Source organism: Phyllobates terribilis, unplaced genomic scaffold, assembly GCF_046119375.1.
Source record: "Phyllobates terribilis strain yellow unplaced genomic scaffold, ASM4611937v1 Scaffold_2__4_contigs__length_985480577, whole genome shotgun sequence".
Taxonomy (NCBI): domain Eukaryota; kingdom Metazoa; phylum Chordata; class Amphibia; order Anura; family Dendrobatidae; genus Phyllobates; species Phyllobates terribilis.
The window spans coordinates 851681240-851702732 of NW_027362762.1; the positions used below are offsets into that span (position 1 = coordinate 851681240).

At 40.8% G+C, this 21493-nt stretch overlaps 1 protein-coding gene across 4 annotated transcripts in view; it reads right to left on the bottom strand.

Annotated features, from left to right (window-relative positions):
* Nucleotides 1-222: 222 nt before the first annotated feature.
* The window catches only part of SEZ6 (seizure related 6 homolog), a 951365-nt gene continuing 930094 nt past the window's right edge, over nucleotides 223-21493 (bottom strand). For 2 of the 4 annotated variants that reach the window (XM_073667912.1, XM_073667911.1), the window contains exons 14-18: nucleotides 20338-20376; nucleotides 13545-13665; nucleotides 13351-13453; nucleotides 10945-11030; nucleotides 223-6757 (exon numbers count right to left, since the gene is read on the bottom strand). In XM_073667912.1, the coding sequence (XP_073524013.1) occupies nucleotides 10977-11030; nucleotides 13351-13453; nucleotides 13545-13665; nucleotides 20338-20376 (317 nt within the window). In that variant the 3' untranslated portion in view covers nucleotides 223-6757; nucleotides 10945-10976. The remainder of the gene's footprint in view (nucleotides 6758-10944; nucleotides 11031-13350; nucleotides 13454-13544; nucleotides 13666-20337; nucleotides 20377-21493) is intronic. The other 2 variants (XM_073667915.1, XM_073667914.1) reach the window with 1 other exon arrangement.

Sequence of the window (21493 nt, forward strand, 5' to 3'; positions counted from 1 at the left end):
ACTTTGGAACCCCCCACTCTGACGATCAGTGGGGGTCTCAGCAGGCGAACTTCCATTAATCCTACATTTGTCATCTGTCCCATGTATTAGTAGTAGTGGATTTTGCAATCCACAGTACCCCTGACGTGTGAGCCTAATATGTATAAAGTCACATTTTTAAGATTCCCATCCGTATGTGTAGCATCCATGCACCAGGTATGTGAAATAACTAAAGACAAGACATAATCAACAAAAATAATTTATTCAATGGCGAACCATCACAAATTCCATTTATACAAGAGGGTTTGTCTTGTTTCTGTAGAATTACATCTTGCATTACTGGGGAAACATGAATTGCCCTTTTTGTGTGTGCTTCTCTCAGTGTATAATCGTTTCTTGGAAGCAATCCAGTGGTTAAATGAGCGATCCGATGGAGTCTGCGATGCGTATCCCAGTGTTTGTGTAACTTCTGATCATTTTCTTTAATTGCAATTACCTCTCTTGGAAGCTCAGCCATGATGAGGGCGACACCTCGTCTGCACCCACGGGGTATTAGCTGAATGGGATGGGAGAGGTAATGGAACTCCGGCTGTCAGTCATCTAGGAGGCAGTTATGTCTTATCTCCTCGCTGCTATAATAATATACATATAGGACACACTTACTACAGGGATAAATCAGCCCATAAATATGGCAGGACAAACACTATCTGTGTAAATGTAACCCACACTCCTATATACAAAGCCTAAAACACCAAGATTATATACAACAGATTTATACATGTAGTAAGATTGTCTTCACTAGCCCGCTTCCCTATTGGTTACATACATCATTGCTTGCCCTGTGGCTACCATACTAAGGAAATTATCAATTGTTTTTTTTTCCTATTGTGAAAATGAAGCATGTATGAGCAGTACTGGTGAGTATTCTTATAAGAAGTATTAGGCAGCTATGGGTTACCATACTATATTCAGGTGAGGCTACTTCCATATACCCATAGTGTACACATGATGCAAAATGAGGCAAATGTGGAATTTCCATTGCAGAATTGTCACAATCAAATCTGCAACAGATTTGTTGAGGATTTTATGCTCTGTGTCGCAAAGGGTTAAATTGACAGTAAAAGTTTTCTGCTATTGTAATAAAACTTTTTTGCCCGCCAAAATCTGCAGTGTATCTGGCACTTGTAATCATGGGGCTTCTGCAGACGACCGTATTTTTAGTCAGAAAAAACATCGGATCGCACATGGTCCAATGTTAGTCTTTCAGGCCGTGCACATGTCCGATTTTTTTTTTCCCAGTCAGAGGGAAAAAAATCGCAGCATGCACGATTTCAATCTGATATTTGGACGCACTCGGCCATGCAAGTCAATGAATCTGTGGAAATTATAGGACTGCACTCGGATGATATCTGAGTGCAGTACGATTTTCACAGACTGACAAAATGGAGAACTTTATTGATACAGTCGTGATTGGATGACATGCATTATTTTTTTCACCTGCAGATTTTCTGCATCTCATGCAGCACTATGGGGAAAATCTGCACATAAAACTCAGCGTACTCGCAACAGATTTCCTTAGGGCTGATTCAGACATCAGTGATTTTTTTTCAAATGCAAAAGCAGGTCTGAGTTTCATCAGTATTACTTATCAGAGTTTGATCAGAGTTTCATCAGTTTTTCTAAGATGAAGAAAAAAAAAACTGATGGAAGTTTGTTCAGCAGAGAATCTGAACGCTGTCCGTTTCTTTTTTTCATGAACCCATAGACTTACATTGGTGAGTTTTATCCAAGACTCTGATCAAAATTGGACAAGTCTCTGTGGTTTTGTGCGAACCACTTGGTCTGCATAAATACATGGACAAGTGAACAACACCCTGGATTACAAGGCTACATCCCCACGATGCGCGTTTGATGTTGCAGATTTTCTGTATCTATTATTTAAATTAGGTCACTTGCGTTTTTTTATTGCGTTGTTTTTTTTAGCATGCGTTTTTATAGCGTTTCTGACTCTGCGTTTTCCGTCTCTTTTTGCTATCTCATGCTTTAAATAAAGCTGCTTTGTTTTCGATACGTCCTGGTATTTAACTTTGACAAAACACTTAGGTGCAGATTACATGGGTTTTTGATGGAAATGCACTTAAAACACATGTGCATTTTTTACCTGCGGAATTTCCAAGAAATTGACATGTTGTGGATTTGAAAAACGCACCGCAGGTCAGTTTATGCGGAGTAAGATAAAAGCACAGAGGGCAGGAGATTTCTATCAATCTCATCTACTTTTCTGGAACTGTAAGGCAAAGTCATCAATCTAAAAGTAGTGGACAACCTCTTTAAGGAGAGGAGATCCAATTCTGATTGCTTTTCATCTGATACGCTACCAGGTGGTGAGATTATATGTGGGGCTCCTCCTTTAAAGAGGAACAGTATTGTTAGCAAACAATATGGTTGGAAATTGATTTTAGGCCACGGCCCCACTATCAGTATTCGGTCAGTATTTTTTCTTAGGAGTGGGAGCCAAAACCAGGAGTGGGTGATAAATGCAGAATTGGTGACTTGATTCTATTATACCTTTTCTCTGATTGTTCCTCATCTGGTTTTGGCTCCTAATCCTAAAAAAAAATACTGACTGAATACTGACCAAATACTGATAGTGGGGCCGTGGCCTTAAAGACAAGCTTTTTCCATGTAGAAGCATTTATGTAGGTGCTAAGTTACACCTAAACTATCACTGCAGTAAATTGTTATATTGTTGCAATTGTAGAAAGATTGATATATTTGTTATGTAAAGATAATGTGTAGCGGTGAGCCTCTAATAAAGTTGTAAAGACAGTGTGTAATATTGGTTATTCTACAAGCTGCAAAGAAAAAATATAAAAAAAATATTGAGGGAAATTATTGCTTATATGACTGTGTTGCCATTATTTATGCCAAATTTATCAGAGTGTGAGACGATGGTTGATACATTTGACACATCTTAAGTTTTAGAAATGTTACTCCGCTTTTTACAGTGAAGTGAGTGGCATGACATGAATAAATGTTGGGGACCTGCCTCTTTTGAAGAGCTCTAAATAAAAATGACGGAGACGGACTTGGCACGAAATGGTTCAAAATGGTGCATAAGAAAGTTAAAATGACACAAAATATAAAAAAAAAAAAAATGGTACAAAACAAATTATCAATTCCACCCATTGTGTTGAGTTGAAGGCTCCCTTTATTACTGGACTAAAAAGTTTCAAGTAATTATTACAGTGAGTTCACACGGGATTGAATAAACTGGAGATTTTACCGGATTTGCGCAGGTAAGATCTGCAGTGGATTACAGAACAGGGCAAGTGGATGAGATTTTACAACAATCTATGCCAAATTTGACCTGCAGTCTGAATTTAAAGTTTGCGACTTGTCAATTCTCTTGCAGATTGTTTACAGATTTTCTTTAGTAACTTTCCATGAGATCAGAAACATCTGCAATCAGGTTAAAAAAGACTCTAATATTGTGGATTTTGCTGCGTATTTGAGGCAGACCAGCAGCAAATTCTACAGGAATTGACTTTACAACCAATTACTTTTTTTTTTCACTTCTTTTTCATCTCCTGCTGGAATTTCTGCACCAAATACATTCCAAAATTTGCATTTTTCTGTGCAGAATTGTCTTGAGGATTTTCTGCAAAACCAAAAGAAAATCTGAAGCTTGTAGACTTCCCATAAGCCTATACCATCTATATTGGAATCGTAAGTATATTTTTTGTACGAATAACTATTTTCTCTATGTAACATGCTGATACCCTGCTGCAATACAGAAGAACAGACTTCTGGATAATGATGTTAGTTTTGCAGATTCAGCTTAATAAGTGAAGGAATTAATATTCAGGTTTGCATTAAAGGATGTGGTTAAGGCAATCTACACACTAAATTATTTTTTTATCCTATGTACCTGTTTCATCCTTATCCTGTGATGAGCTTGATCCTTTAGGTTTAACAGTCACATTACATTCATTTTTACAGGACAAAAATTGAAGTCAGAACATATTTATTTTCATGAATCGTAAAACAAAAGAGAATCTCTGATTTGTATTAAGGGGGCACTAACCATAGAAATACACTTTGTTCCTATGCTATCCTATAAATAAAAAAATCTTATATTTTCTCAGTAGGAAGGTAAAGAAGTCCGATAGTAGTCAACATTTTGGAAATAGTACTTCCTTTAATTACTTACTGGGCGCTTTATTCTATATTTTCGATTCTGCATCCATAGTCATACTATGTGACCCCATCTGTGACTACCTGAAGCACACAGAGTCTTCTGATGCCAATCACTCTATAGATTCATATGAGAGATTGGATGTGAGTCTTGGAGCATGTACACATGGAAAATGATGGCGGTGTTTTTCTTGAATCGTCTTCTTTGTCATCTTTTTTGTCTTTCCTGCTTTTTCCATGGCTTCTTTTTTTTTTAATTTAAACATTTTATATATAAAATAGTGGCTGTCTGAAGAATGGCCAGGTCACTTATTTTAGTCGCTTCGCCACTTTCAAAGCCTGAAGGGGTTAAAAGAAGTTAATAAAAGACAAAACATATGTACAGTAAGTCTGCTTGACATTTCCAGTGCATATGTTCATTATTTCTACTATTTATTGAGCTCTTTTTCAGGCAGTTTCCAGGCAGAAATCACCTGAAAAAGACAACTGCACATCCCCTTAAATGGAATCTGTCAGCAGGTTTTTGCTACTTCATCTGAGAGCAGCATGATGTAGGCAAAGAGAAGCTGAATCCAACGATGTATCACTTAGATTGCTGGGTGCATCCTTTCTGACACAATCAGATCTTTTAGATTTAGCATGAAGCAGAGCTGAGGAAGCTAACCCCGCCCCCACCAGGCTCTCCTTGTACAAAGTTCATAGACAGTGAGGCGCTTAGTTGTCGGACTAGTCCGGCAATGTTAATCTCTTAGGGATAAATCCTTCATAGTTAGCACATAACAGCACGCACTTTGACAAGTGACACATCTGTTAGGTGATTTGGGTATTCAGTCTACAAGTCATATGTTATGGCTAAGGACTGGAACAGAGGCTCAGAAATTAGGAATAGAGCATCCAGAAAAAAAATAAAGGCACTACTATTTATTGGATATTAATTATTATTGGACTTGAATGTGAAAACATTCCCAGAATTGTTTCTTTACCACTTATATTCTCTACAAAAATTCTAGAAGGCCACTTCAGGGGCATCTAGAAAATGTTACAGATGGGTAAACGCTGGATGTCCTCTTAAATGGAATCTGCTACTAAGTTTTAGCCACCTAATCTGAAAGCAGCATATTGTAGGGGCAGAGACACTGATTCTAGTGATGTGTCACTTACTGAGCTACTTGCTGTACTTTTGATAGTTTTATCAGCAGGAGCTTACCACTAGAGGACTAGTAAACTTGCTGCCAAGTAGTCCTCCATATTCATGAGTTCTGTATAACCCCCTTCCCCACCACTGATTGGCAGCTTTCTGTGTACACTGTGTATTGACAGAAAGCTGCCAATCAGTGGTGTGGGCGGGGTTATACAGAGCTCAGCATTCAGAGAACTGCTAAATCTGCAGAGAGAAAAAGAGATTTTATAAAAAAAAAATACAACAAGCAGCCCAGTAAGTGATACATCGCTGGAATCAGGGTCTCTGCCCCTATATCCATGCTGCTCTCAGATGGAGTAGCAAAAACCTGTTGACAGATTGACAATATTGGAAACTGTTGTAGTGTGTGGTTCATATAAACGCCTGCTCCTCGGGTAAAACAATTAAAATAAAAAAGAATCACGAGAATTATTTGGTTACATAAAGTTTTTTTTGTTCTTTTTGATTTGCTATAGCCTGCAGTCAGTTCAGGCTTACCTGCCTGTTCTCACAAGGATTCCTATCTCTGTCCACTGGGAGACCACAAGCGAAGCACTACTGTATCATGATCTTTAGTGCAGAAAGTCAGAGGGGCACCAATAGCTTCACTGTACAAAAGCAGAAAACCTCGTCTCTGCTCTGACGATCACACCATCTGTATGATCAATGGAAGATTTAATGAGGTCACTGAGACTTGGTGACAATGAGTTATTTTTCTATGAAATCCCCCTCTGAACCTTGTATAAAGAAATATATAAATTCCTATTTACATATGTAACTAAACTTACTGTCCTGGGCCAGGGACTGAACTAGGTGACTTCCTAAACTTTCTACAATAATTGCTGGGAATTTTCTTCTACTGTATAGACAATCGCACAGTCTATTGGTAAAGTCCCCATTACCTCTTCTATCTGCCTAAATCTATATCTGTATGTTCCTGCCCTGTTATATGTGTTTGATTGCTCTGTGTATGACTAGTGTTCATGCAATTATATCTACGTAATCAATTTGCGTCTTCTCTACCATCACATATTCGGCGGTACCCTTTAATTTTTAGAACTGCAGTTAGGAGGATCACCAGATCACTGCACCCAGATAAATCTTCTCTTGACCTATGGAGGAAGGATCCAGGTGTGGATCTGATAGAGGATCATATAGGCAAGGGCAATAAGACAGAAGGACAGGATTTGGGAATGTCTCGTAAGTTGTGGCTTGCTGTGGAGGCTGATGTCGAACCATCCGGGTAAATTGCTCCCATTTTGGCGTAAAATACTCAGTCCTTTCACTGAAGAAGCAAAAAAGTCAGGAACGTTTTCAGATTTGACAGTGACAAGATGCTATTTTCTTCCAGGACTGATGTTTCTTGCATGTCTATATGGATACTTCGTATTCTCTTGTGTCCTGCAATGTGGATATTAATGAACTGTCACCATCATTGTAATGTAAAGAAAATACAATTAATTCAAACATACCAGCAAGTTAGCAAATGTCTCCTCGATCAGAGTAGTCTGCGAGACGCCTGCCTGTCTGCAGATATCTTGAGTTACTTCTTTTACGTCTACGCATCACCATTACCAGGCATGGGTGTCATAATGGGTCATGAAACCTACCATGTGTAGGCAGATGTTGGGCTGAATTTGTGAACTAGATATACATATAAGACTAAGTTCACATGAGTGTAAAATATAGTCAGAATATTATCCCCAAAAAAACCTATTATTTTTCATCCATATAGCCATCGTTTTTATACAACAGAAGGAATAAAATTTACAAGACCAAATACAGTTTCCTATGGTAATAATGGCAATGTATCCGTAAAAATGCGATGCTATATGGTTGGTCCGTATGGGATCTGATTTTTATTTTGCGCATCTATTCACTTGAACAAGAGAGTGTAGTGCAAAAAATGGAAGAAAATAGCGCATGTTGAGATTTTTTTCATAGGGACATTCGATTATCTGACCAACCTAATTGAATAAAATTGGTCCATGTGAGGTCAGCACTTGGACTGAAAATACAGTCTTGTGAACATATCCTAAGGTCGGACTTAAAGTGAACCTGACAGCTGACACAGACTTAGACTGTGGCTACAGTGGATTCCAGCCATATATGTGTAACTCTGAAATGCTTTGATGTTTTAGAGAACAACCTCGTTTAATAGCCGCTGGGGACTGAGCCGCTCTAGATTAGTCGGACTGGCGACCTTTCCCCACCTGCTACCCTGAAGTTGCATGTATCAGCTGTCAGATTCACTTTGAAGGGGTTGTCCACTACTAGGACAACCCCTTCTTGAACTAAAGGTTTGGCCCCGATAAAATAAACAACCCTATACTCATCTCCTGTGCTGACGCTGTTCCAGCGGTGTCGGCACTTCGCGGTCCTGGGGCTGTGATGTGGTGGAATGATACGTGGTGCCCGGCACCCAATCAGTGCTGGTGTCACTGTCTCCACCTTCATACTTTTTGAACATGAAGATGAAGTCCGGGCTGCAGCTGATCTCTGACTTTCTCTTCATGTTCAATTTCATATGAAGGTTGAGACAGAGAAGCCAGCGCTGATTGGGCGCCGGCACCACGTGCCATAACAACCGCACGAGAGCCCTGGGACCGCGAGTGCCGACACCGCTGGAACAGCGTCAGCACAGGAGATGAGTATAGGTTTTTTTATTTTATTGGGCAAAAATTTAGTTCAAGAATGGGTTGTCCTAGTAGTGGATAACCCCTTTAAGCTTTGGTTAAACAAAATTCTACAAAGAATCAAATATGATATATTTATGCCACATTAGTTATGTCTCATATAAGGGATGATTCATTTTTATAAGGCTGCATTCACACTGTGGGAAACATCCAAGTGCTATCCAATTTTTTTTTGGACAGCACTTGGATCCCAAGAGCAGAATGGATGTATTCACACATCATCAGGTAAATTCACGAATCCGAGAGTGAGACCCATGAGACTTAGAGCAGGTCCTATACTGATGGATTTTTTGGATCAGACGCAGCCAATAAAGTCTAAGGGGGTCCGTGAGACATGGGTAAAAATTGTAAGCCTTCCGACTAATTTTCCGTTTTGCTTCCATGCCTCGCGGATCTGATGCTTAGTGATAAATATGAATAAAATCATCTGACCCTGCAAGGTTTTTATGATTGGATTGTAAGCAAGCTCATCTTGAAACTGGAAGATCAGAATACGGAAGCAACGAAGATGACATTTGAGAAAATTTTTGTCTGTTTCTCTGAGATGGTAACAGAGTGAATGCAGCCTTGAAGTATAATGTACCTTGGTATAACTTTCCCAGCAATTAGACACGGAAGCAATTTAAAATGTAAGGAGAGCTGGAACACATTTGTGGCTATTATTAGACTAGGGATTTAGGATAACAGCTGATAGAGCAGACTATTTGCGCACTCTATTTTTGTCATATCACATAGCCATACTCGATGTTAAAGGATAGGGACACCTTCATGGACTTTTTTTTCTACCTCAAGTGCATGCATTTTGGCCTAAAAATACCTTTTGCAATTGTGTTTTATTAAAAATTTTGCAACGTTTGGCTTTTACAGGTTCTCTGTATCCCAGCACGTTGCTGGATGCAGAATGAATCTGTCAGTGAGCTGGTTCTAAAGTGAAACTTTGTAACGGTTTTACCTGCCTTTCTCTGAACTCCTTTTTTCTGATTTATAACCATATCAAAGTTTAGCTAAACTAGTTCAAGTTCAAAAGGCAGATAAAATCGTTATAAACTCCCATTTCAGAACCAGATCACTGATGGATTCGAAAGCCATCAATGTGCTGGAAAATCCCAGAAAGGGCAAAGGTGTAAATGATGAAAACACAGGTTAGGGCTCTTTCACATGTCCGTGTTTGCAGTACGTGTGGTGACAGTTTCCACATGTACCGGAGAAACTTACACATGTACACATTCAAATGAATGTCTCTGGGCACATGTCAGTGTGTTTCCACGGACGGTGTGTCCGTGGGCAAAACAAGCTGACATGTCCATTTTTTATCAGCAGCACGGACCGCAAAATGTCCAACACACGTGCACACTGATGACAAATGGATAACATCAGTGTGTCATGAGTGTGACATGTGCCAGCACCTGGGAATCAGCGGTACAGTTCGCGCTGTTCCCAGTCGCCGGATGCAGGAGGCATCTGTCATCATTGTCCCCTGCCAGTGCTGAGAACAGCACCAGCAGGGGACAATGATGAGTGATTCCTTCAGCACCCGGTGCTTTTGAACAGCGTTAACTGTACCGCTGATTCCCAGGCACCAGTACATGTGATACTGATGCGGCACACGGTTGCCACACGTATGCCACACATGGACACACGGACACGGATATCTCCGGCACTGGTGGTGCCTGCAGATTGGATGCTACCATTTCATGGTGACAGGTTTCCTTTAATCCCGTGGGTCTATGGGAGTGGTAATGTACGCAGTGATTGCACATTCACATTACTGCAATATTCACATAAGGAGCTTGTGAGCGCTGTTTTCATGACCAGTAGGGTCCTAGTGGTTGGATCTTCACTTATTATACCGTATATTTATCACCTACTCTGCAAACAACATATCTATATATAAATTATATAATTTTGAATTGCTTGCCTACAAATAATTTTTGCTTTTTGTCTTGAAATAATATTCCCAGTAGTACTTGTAGTGCTTTTCCCACATTTGCTGCTATCTGAATGTGCACCCTTGTCACCCTCCTTCTCTAGTGCACCCCTGGTCAATACAGACAAATGGGCTGATTCATCAGGACGGGTATTTCTTACACCAGTCTTATTAAAAAATCCGCTGATGTGAGCTACACCAAAGAGGTACATGCCTTTTAATGAGTTTACCACTTCTTTTCAGCTGCTTGTATGCCAGAATCCAAAATTTATTCCAGCTCATATCCTGTGTAGATTTCTGCTACAGTTTAGTTTTCACTATTTTCTGATGTTAATTATATAGTGAATGAATTGCTTAAGGGGCCTTTACACATTAGATGAAATTAATCTGAACCCCATAATTTCAGGGGAAAGGAAGTTTAAAGGGGTTATCCAGGGCTATTTCATTTTTTTTTGCTACGGGCCTAAGAACTGACAGGCAGGTAGATGCTAGCTACCTGCCTGTTGTGCCCGACGCTGATCTCTGCTGGCGCAGAAAGATCACAGACTGCTGGCGATTCAGCGGCTTCCGCTAACAGCACATCAACAGAGCAGCGGCTTCTCTTCTGCTCTGCTCTGTTAACGGGGCGTGACTGCCGAAGTCAGGATGATTGACAGCTGGCTATCTGCGAGGAGCTAGCTGTCAATCAGGGTGATGTCGGCAGTCACGCCCAGTCAACAGAGCAGCCCAAAAGAAGAAGAGCTGCTCTGCTGACGTGGAGCAGCTGAATCGTGGTTGGTAACCGCTCTGAGTCGGTGTTGGGTAGAACAGTCAGGAAGGTACCTCTGTTAGCAAGTACCTGTCTGTTAGTTTATAGGCCCATAGTAAAAAAAAATAAAATTGTTCCGGATAACTCATTTTAGGATGATATTCTATTTCACAAAAGATTGTTTCAATGTGCTTTAAGGAAAATATATTAAACTTACTAACAAACTTGAGCTTCCACAATGTTGAGATTTCAGCACTGGTCATAGAGTCCAGGAAGCTCCACTTCCACATTTGTTTTGAAACCCTAAGAATATAGAACAGGGGGTTTGTTTCTCTAATAAACAAAGCAAATCAGCCAGCCCCCTTTGAACATGTGATGGACACACTAAAAGGTAGATGAAACTTTCCTGTGTTAAAACCTATATGGAAGTGGAGCTGACAAGACCCATGATTGGCTCTTGAAATCTTTGCATGGGGGTATCTTTCTTCATTTTACAATAATAGTTTATTTATTCTATTAATATTTTCACTTGAAAAACTTTAAAACAACTTTTTATCTAGCTGGACAATTCTTTTAATGCTTATATAGCTCTCCTGACTCTCCCCTAATGGCCAATGTAACGGTAAAGAATGATTGAGCATGATTGACTTCAACATAGGTGGAGGTCTTATTTCCCTCTGCCTTTTTAGGAAACCTTTTTGCTTGCCAAGATGAAGTTGGGTCAACAGTTATAAGCTAAATTATTTTTTGCTTAACCCCTTCAGAACCGGCCAATTTTCCTTTTTTATTTTCATTTTTGTTTTCTCCTCCCCCTTTTCCAAGAACTATAACTTTTTTATTTTTTTCCGTGCACATAACCATAATAGGGCTTTTTTTTTTTTTTGCGGGACAAGTTGTACTTTTGAATGACACCATTCATTTTATCATGTGATGCACTAGAAAGTGGGAAAAATGATCAGCTCCAGCGAGCGAGCCCCTGCACTGTGCTGAGCTCAGGAGCAGTATCCTGTCACTCAGTGAGCTCTGCGCAGCTCCGGGGCCCGCTCGCTCGAGTGGCTCCTTCTCCCCGGCTCCTTGACGTCAGCGGTCAGAGAATTACAGCGGGGGACATCTCTGGACAGGTGAATATAAGGGTTTTATTATTTTATTCTTATTGTTACACATGGACACTGCGGGAGCAGACTACTACTCTCAACATTGTCACTTGCTTGTGCTGATCACAGCTCGAGCAAAGGACAATGATGACGGCAGCGTTCAGCACCCGGCGCTTGGGAACAGCACTAACTGTACACTGATTCCCAGGCGACGGTACGTGTCACACTGATGACACATGGATGTCATCTGTGTGTGTTCAGCGTGAGACATTTTGCGGACCGCGCAGTGTGTAACAAAAACGGACACACAGTCCGTGGAAACACACTGACATGTGCGCAGACCCATAGATTTGAATTGGTCTGTGTGTGTCAGGGTCTCCGGTACGTGTAGAAACTGTCACCACACGTACCGAAGACACTGAAGTGTGAAAGAGCCCTAACAGCCGCGGTCTCTCCACCTGTGGCTGTTAAAGGCGCATGATGGTTGATTAAATCAGCCATCATCTGCCGGGAAAGATGCGGGCTCAGCCCATATCAAAGGCAGGGACACGACCTTTGATGTACATCAAAGGTCATGAAGGGGATAAAAGCCATGTAAAATGTGTGTTCAGCATAAAGAAGACCTTTCACTGGCCACATGCTGGAAAAAGTGGCAGCAGAGCTGAGTAAAACGTAGTTTTTATTCTGTAATTTCTCCTCTCTGTTGTGGAGATATTAGCATGTAAAGTTTATGTTTTAATTTATGCTAAAGGGAACCTGTCATTAGGATATTAGAACCTTAACTAAAGTATAAGTGTAAATGCTCTTTATTGATGATTACTTACATTCCTTGCTTGTATTATTTTTTTCTGAAATAGTAGAGAAATCTGGCCTTTAAGTTTTAATCACAAGTGCGGGGGACGGACACTACACTTCCAGCATTCCTACTCTCTCCCTATTTCCCTGTCCGTTGCCTGCCTTTGGTCTATACAGTGACATTTAAATAGTTAAACAGCAGTGATTGGAGCCAGCTCTGGTTGCTGCATTTACTGAAAGTTACCTCCTTCTGTATCATAGCTTGTATCTATCTGGTATGATGAGCTGGGACCAGAAGTGTGACGTACTATTATGTCACACACCGGGAAGGGGTTAAAACATTCTTACTAAGCCATTTATATTAATATAATTTCTGATTGTATCCATATTACATTTCAATGCAGCCAGAGCTGCTAGAAAATAAAATTTTAATTACTGATTTATCCATACTGTCAGGACAAAATGACTGTTCAAACTAAGCACATGTGTACAGTGCACCCCTTGTTTTTTATCTATTTCTGCCTTCTTTTTGGTGCCTGTAAAATCAGAGCTGTCAACCATGTAAATTGAGGGCTGATATAGATGGAAAACAAGTAGGTGGGAAGGTGCAGGCCAAACCAAAGGAGCACAGACGCCTGTGATAGGTTTGAACAGTCATTTTCTGCTGAGAGACTCCTTTTAGGAGAAGGTTAATCATTCACTTCTCAGGTGCTGAATGTGAGCCATCTACTCACTGTTGTCTCAAATGTAGGATTGTCAAAAGCAGACTCCACGGTGACTTGATCATATGGAGGCGATGCAGAAAGCGGCAGGCGCAGAAGAGCTTTTCCTTGTAGCCTGTACACAGGGAATAGAAAGCAGAGGGTCTTAAGTAAATGTAACTTTCTTCTTGTTGCCCTGGAGAAGAGCCCTGTTTGTATTCTCTTACTTGGAGAAATATAAGTAGATGGCAGCGATGACAAGTGCCACCATGATTACAGGAACAAAGACAGCCAGCAGGATGTGCGTGCCTTCTACGGGGATGCCTGACGCTGCAGCCTTCTCCACGGCTGGATGGAAAAGAATAAAAACATTAGTTCACATAACCTGTATTTACCAGGTGCAGTCATTTCCCGTGAAAGATCTTAATAAATATCCCATATAATAAAACTCCACAAGCTGCAGAGCTCTGCTCTATGTCCTTCAGCTTCCTGTCTTCGTACTCAAATCATAGTCATCAGGGCTCTTTCTTTACGCATTTTTGATGTGTTATTTTTTTTCTTTCCATTTTTTGGCCCGAAAAAAAGCAGAGAATTACATTAGTAGCAAAAAGGATAAAGGATCTAAAATCTCATCCACATGGTGCATTTATTTCCTTGTACGCAGCATGCCGATTCTTTCTGTGTTTTTACTGTAGTGTTTCCCCATTTAGATCAAAGAGGCTAAGACTACGTTCCCCCTGAACGTATTCACTGCGGACCTCCGGAAGTGAAGGTCTCATAGCGATACCTACAACAGATATGATTGCGAAGAAATTGCAGGGGAGCCGCAGATTTCACCTCTTGTAGATCAATGGCTGAAACTCACGCATACATCCACTGCATAATATCGCAGACTCGCGACGCCTGTCGTTTTTACGCTTTGGATATATTTAGCAACATGGGCATGAGATTTCTTAAAATGCTGAAACAGCGGAAAATTTGCTTTATTTTCTTAGTGTGGAAACTTAGCTTTTGGCCTCATTGAAATGTGTTTCCAGCACATATTGTATCCGTTTTTTCCATAGATACAACATACAACCATTATAATCTATGTTGCTGCTCACAAGTCCGTGTTTTTACATAGACTGTGTGACCGTGCAAAACACACGGAGACATGAACCGTTTTTTTTCTGGCGGCGCGGATGACAAGGGCCAATACAAGTCAGTGAAAAATACATACAGCTCAGAATGGCGTCAGTATGCCATTCGTGTGTTGCACATGTTTAACACTGAAAAGTATAGGAGAAGCTTTGTAATTTAATTCTTTCTTTATCCATACCGGAAAAACACTGATAATGCACTGATGGTAAAAACGAACATGTGGATGGCACACTCATGGCAAAAATGGAAACGCGGATGACACACTGATGGAAAACACTGATGACACCAGTACCGTTTTTTCACGTACGTGGTATTCGTGTGCCATCCGTGTGCTGTCCATGCTTAAAGGAAACCTGTCAGCAGGAATATCGTGTTAAACTAAAGGTATGGGCAGTATGGCATGGCATACGGATTTAATACATACCTTAAGGCCACGGTCCCACTATCAGTATTTGGTCAGTATTCGGTCAGTATTTTTTCTCAGGAGTGGGAGCCAAAACCAGGAGTGGGTGATAAATGCAGAATTGGTGACTTGTTTCTATTATACATTTTCTCTGATTATTCCTCATCTGGTTTTGGCTCCCACTCTTGAGAAACATACTGACCAAATACTGATAGTGGGGCCGTGGCCTTAGTGTAAAAATCTGCAGCCTGGTTTTCGTTCAATCATAATAACAAATTTCGGTTTCTTCAGTGCTTTGTGCTTTGGGGAGGGACTTGTTGGTGGGACTGTGTGTAGGGTCTTCAGCTCAGAGGGCTCGGCCCCTCCGCTGCCTCTGTTGCGTTCATTTAAATTTTGGGTTGGCCCTGTCTTAGCTGTGGGCGGTGCTCTCACTGGTGGTGGCCTTCATGAAAATGGCACCGGCGCATTCGCAAATCGACCTCCAGCGGTCTTCAGTAAAATGGCATCAAAGATGGCGCATGTGCAGAATTCAATCTCGCTTCAATGACGAGCCGAGATCTCATTCTGCGCATGTGCCGCCTCTGGCGTCATTTTCCTGAAGACCTGCTAATGTGTTCCTGAAGACCTGCGAATGTGCTGTCGCCATTTTCATGAAGACCGCACAAGCAACAGTGCCACCCACAGCTAAGACGGCGCCAACCCAAAATTTAAATGAATGCAACAAAGGCAGCAGAGGGGCCGTGGCTGACAGGTTTCCTTTAACACTGCAAAGTATCCGTCTGTGAAATACTCTGATAACACCGATGGTAAAAACGGACACACGGATACACAACACTGATGATACCGGTAACATTTATTCATGGACGTAAGAATGCACCAAAAATGCATTGAAAGATCTTTTCCTGGCCGAAGTGTGCATTTTTTATGCAGAAGAAAACGAACCAAAAACGGTACGTGTGAACATATTATCACATATATCATGGTGAAGGACATTTAATAAATATACATAAACATTATAGAAACATTGCACTGGCTACCCCTACACCCAGTTAACGTTGCCACTTTTTCCACCTAAAAATGTCAGATTTAGGTTGGGGTCACATCATGTTTTTGCCACACGACAGTGGGTCCATTATGGCTTCAGAGTTTAGACCTGAAAATCAGGATTCATTTGGATCGGCCGACGGGGCCGTTGAATTTAATGACACCAACAGTCACTTTGTACGGTGTCTGACTTAATTTTCGGCAGTATGGTATCTACCTTTTCTAGGCTGTGTAAGGTAGCGCTATTCATCATGTTGAGGGGCACTCACTTCACCGGGTCAACTAAAGCACACATGCAACGTTTTCCGGTAATATGAAGTCCAGCAGTTTATTACACATCATAAACTGCTTATAACATAGTCCATCTCAGTGGCTCGCAGGAATGTTACACATGTAATATCCTAGAGCCTTTTCAGTGGCAGCTATGCCCACTTGGCTTCAGATACAGACTTCAGCAAGGTAACAACATCAATGTCCATATAACGCACCGCTTTTACCTTTGCCGGGTCTTAGCTGCTTCTATCAGCTCTGTTCTGCCAAAGCTGTGGTTTAAGGCTCACCAGACGTGGTCTCCAGGCCACGTGCCTTCCAGGCTAATGGTGTCCCAAACACAGGGATCAGGCCTCTTGCCCTCCCAGGGATAATAGTGTCCCAGACACAGGGATCAGGCCTCTTGCCCTCCCAGGGCTAATAGTGTCCCAGACACAGGGATCAGGCCTCTTGACCTCCCAGGGCTAATAGTGTCCCAGAGACAGGGATCAGGCATCTTGCCCTCCCAGGGCTAATAGTGTCCCAGACACAGGGATCAGGCCTCTTGCCTCCCCTGTTTCAAAACCACCAGGATTTATATGTGATCAGTCACCTGAAGGGGAGGTACGTGGTCAGCCAGAACACACGCCCTGGACATTTTAGTAATGCAGCAAGCCGCTGCATTACAGCTGGCACAAAATCACGTTTGACTGCATTTTTACGCTTGCCTGAAAAAGGCAAATACTGACGAAAATGAGGTCAGACAGCTGAAGATGGCTTCATTAAAGTCAATGGCCCTGTTGGCGGATATGCCTGAAACCCATTATTCTGGACTAAAGACTGTCCTAGTTTTCTGGATGATATTCTGAATGATTTTTTTATACCCTTGTGTGAACCTACCCTAACAGCGATGTGGATGACATTTCTCAAATCTCATTCACATGCTGTATAGAAAATCTGCAGCATAAAACTGTCTGGTACTGTGGATTAAATCAGCATTTTCCTTCCTTTTGGGAAATATACATTTATTTTATATCGTGAGGGGGTAAAAATGTGTCTTGGGGCTCATTCCATACCCTTGATTTACAACCCCTGGCAAAAATTATGGAATCACCGGGCTCAGAGGATGTTCATTCAGTTGGTTAATGTTGTTGAAAAAAAGCAGATCACAGACATGGCACAAAACTAAAGTCATTTCAAATGGCAACTTTAGGCTTTAAGAAACACTAAAAGAAATCAAGATAAAAAATGTGGTACTCAGTAAGGGTATTTTTTTCAGACTAAGCAGAGGGAAAAAATTATGGAATCACTCAATTCTGAGGAAAAAATAAAGGAATCACCCTGTAAATTTTCATTTCCAAAACTAACACGTGCATCAAATTAGATCTGCTCGTTAGTCTGCATCTAAAAAGGAATGATCACACCTTGGAGAGCTGTTGCACCAAGTGGACTGACATCAATCATGGCTCCAACATGAGAGATGTCAATTGAAACAAAGGAGAAGATTATCAAACTCTTAAAAGAAGGTAAATCATCACGCAATATTGCAAAAGATGTTGGTTGTTCACAGCCAGCTGTGTCTAAAATCTGGACCAAATACAAACAACATGGGAAGGTTGTCAAAGGCAAACATACTGGTAGACCAAGGAAGACATCAAAGCATCAAGACCGTAAACTTAAAGCAATATGTCTCCAAAACAGGAAATGCACAACAAAACAAATGAACTGTAAGAACCCGCCTAAAGGAAATGGGATTTACGTACAGAAAAGCTAAACAAAAGCCATCATTAACACCTAAACAGAAAAAAACAAGGTTACAATGGGCTAAGGAAAAGCAATCGTGGACTGTGCATGACTGGATGAAAGTCATATTTAGTGATGAATCGCAAATCTGCATTGGGCAAGGTGATGATGCTGCAACTTTTGTTTGGTGCCGTTCCAATGAGATTTATAAGATGACTGCATGAAGAGAATATGCAAATTTCCACAGTCATTGATGATATGGGGCTGCATGTAAGGTAAAGGCACTAGGGAGATGGCTGTCATTACATCTTCAATAAATGCCCAAGTTTACATTGATATTTGGACAGTTTCCTTATCCCATCAATTGAGAGTCTGTTTGGGGATGATGACATCATTTTTCAATATGATAATGCATCCTGCCATAGAGCAAAAACTGTGAAAACATTCCTTGAAAGAAGACACATAAGGTCAATGTTATGGTCTGCAAATAGTCCGGATCTCAATCCAATTGAAAATCTTAGGTGGAAGTTGAAGAAAATGGTCCATGACAAGGCCTCATCCTGCAAAGCTGATCTGGCAACAGCAATCAGAGAAAGTTGGAGCCAGATTGATGAAGAGTACTGTTTGTCACTCATTAAGTCCATGCCTCAGAGACTGCAAGCTGTTATTAAAGCCAGAGGTGGTGCAACAAAATACTAGTGATGTATTAGAGTGCTCTTTTGTGTGTTTGTTTTTCATGATTCCATAATTTTTTCCTCAGAATTGAGTGATTCCATAATTTTTTCCCTCTGCTTGGTCTGAAAAAAATTACCCTTACTGAGTACCACATTTTTAATCTTGATTTCTTCTTTTGAAATGACTTTAGTTTTGTGCCAAGTCCGTGATCTGCTTTTTTTCAACAACATTAAACAACTGAATGAACATCCTCCGAGCCCGGTGATTCCATAATTTTTGCCAGGGGCTGTATAATAGTAAGGTTATAAATATAACTTTCATTATCATAAAAATCTTCAGTTTTGATCAAATAGTTGTAAAAATGAGTACACCCCACATGAAAAACTACTATATCCAGTATTTTGTATGACCGCCATGATTTTTATGGACAGCACCAAGTCTTCTATGCATGGAATAAACAAGTTGGAGATATATTGCAAAATCTATCTAAGAACGATATCTTTTACAACCTGGATGATGGATGGAGAGTGATGCTCAACTTGACTCTTTAGAATTCCCCATAGGTGTTCGATTGGGTGCAGATCAGGAGACACTTGACCACTGATTGACTTTCACCCTCTTCGTTTTCAGAAATGCAATAGTGGCCTTAAATGTGTGTTTTGGATCATTGTCGTGTTGGAAGAGTGCACGTCTACTAGCACTCAATACTAGTGATGTATTAGAGTGCTCTTTTGTGTGTTTGTTTTTCATGATTCCATAATTTTTTCCTCAGAATTGAGTGATTCCATAATTTTTTCCCTCTGCTTGGTCTGAAAAAAATTACTCTTACTGAGCACCACAATTTTTATCTTGATTTCTTTTAGTGTTTCTTAAAGCCATAAAGTTGCCATTTGAAATGACTTTAGTTTTGTGCCATGTCTGTGATCTGCTTTTTTTCAACAACATTAAACAACTGAATGAACATCCTCCAAGCCCAGTGATTCCATAATTCCAGAGAAATCGGAAATCCCCTTTTAAGTCTTTCTGTGATTAGCAGTCAACATAGAGAAGGGAAAGCATTTATTGTTCCCTGCATGCTACCCAGCCTTTCTATAGAGAGCAATGATCAGTTTTTCTGCATCTTGTTCTCATTTATTTTTCTCTTATAATAAATCTCAATATTCCAATAGCTTTATCCAGCAGTTTTTGTCCTTGTCTGTGTATCTAGATAGCTCTTTAAGGGATTCTGTCAGCAGGATTTCACCCCCAAACTATTTATATGCACATACAGCTCTTTCAAAGACAAGTCCAGCGATACCTTTACATGGCCAGTCTGTTCCTCCGTTACTGAGAAATCAGCGTTTCAATTGATATGCAAACTAGGCTGAAGAGCTATGGTAGATCTGAAGCCTCTGTCACTCCAGCTCTATTCCCCATTCAGTTAAGCCTCCTCCTCGTTGACTGATGGCTCCTTTGACTGAAGTAACACAGCATAGAGGCTGTCAGTCAAGCAGGAGGAGGCGGCGCTGGGGGGGGAAAGAACCGGAGTGACGGAGGCTTCAGACCTACCATAGCTCTTCAGCCTAGTTTGCATATCAATAGAAAACTCAGTGATGGAAGAACGGACTGGCCATGTAAGGTATTTCTTGACTTGTCTTTGAAAAAGCTACATATACTGTATATAGTTTGGGGGGTGAAAGTCTGCTGACAGATTATCTTTAAGCTTTAAACTGTCATTTTAAGGTATAAAGCTCAAAGCCTATACATCAAATTTAGATTGCACTCACCTTCTACTCCTTGGTTACTGTAAAATTCTTTATATGAAGCTGTGGAAGAACATAGAGAATTAGTTCACTTACAATAAGAGTAGTAAACGGAATCTTAGAGGAGAACTTTGGTGACAACCTGAGATTACTATAATAATATATAGAGATTAACATTTCACTGAATCACCGAACAGTTCACAAATTGCTGAGTGCAGAATGTAGCAAGAGAAATGGTTACAAAAGTGTCAAAATTTAATATAAAACCTGGAAAATTGTTTCACCTCAAGAGTCTTAATGGCTAGTGTATTGTGAACCATTTGGCAAACTGACACCTGTATTTTTATTAGCTAATAATAGACTCCTCAGCATTGAAATTGCAACATCAAAAAGGAAAAGTCATGGAATTATGGAAATCCTAGGATGGGTAGACCTGTTAGTGATATAGAAATGATGAAAAAAATGGAAACAACATTTTCAAAACATCTCAATTTTTTCAATATCGAGCATGAGCGCCACGTACAGAAATCCCCCCCACTTACAGCCTTGGCTGCTATCCATGAGGTTATTAATGGTTGTCTGAGGAATGTTCTGCCACGCTTAATGCACCTGGGCACATAACTCATCAAGATCTGCTGCTGGCAGCTCCCTTTGCAATAGGTGATCAATGACATACCAGATGTGCTCGATGGGAGACAAGTCCGGAGATGCTGCCGCCCATGGGTGCACATTTAGACCAGGCAGCCTACTCACAGTAGCACAAGCAAGATGCAAGCTGACATTCTCTTGTTAAAAAACAGCTCCTGAGCCACTTTGGAAAAATGGCCATAGCACTGGTTCCACAACCAAATCAATGTAACATTGAACTGTTAGTGTACCTGGAATAAAGCCTAGAAGGGTCCGGCTACCATAAATTATGCCACCCCAGATCATAATCCCTGGAATAGCATATGTGTGACATTCCCTTTTGAAGACCTACAGTATTTATGACATTTTGAACGTGGTCTCCAGACCAATCTCTGGCTTTCATTGCATCAAGGCAAAAGTGGAACTCAGTGCTGAAGAGGACAGACCTCCATTCCAGCCTCCATTGCCTGTCTTGATCTGCTCCATGATAGACTTTGAGACCGGTGTGTGAGGTCAGTGGAACACCTGTAGCTGGACATCTGGATCGTAGCCC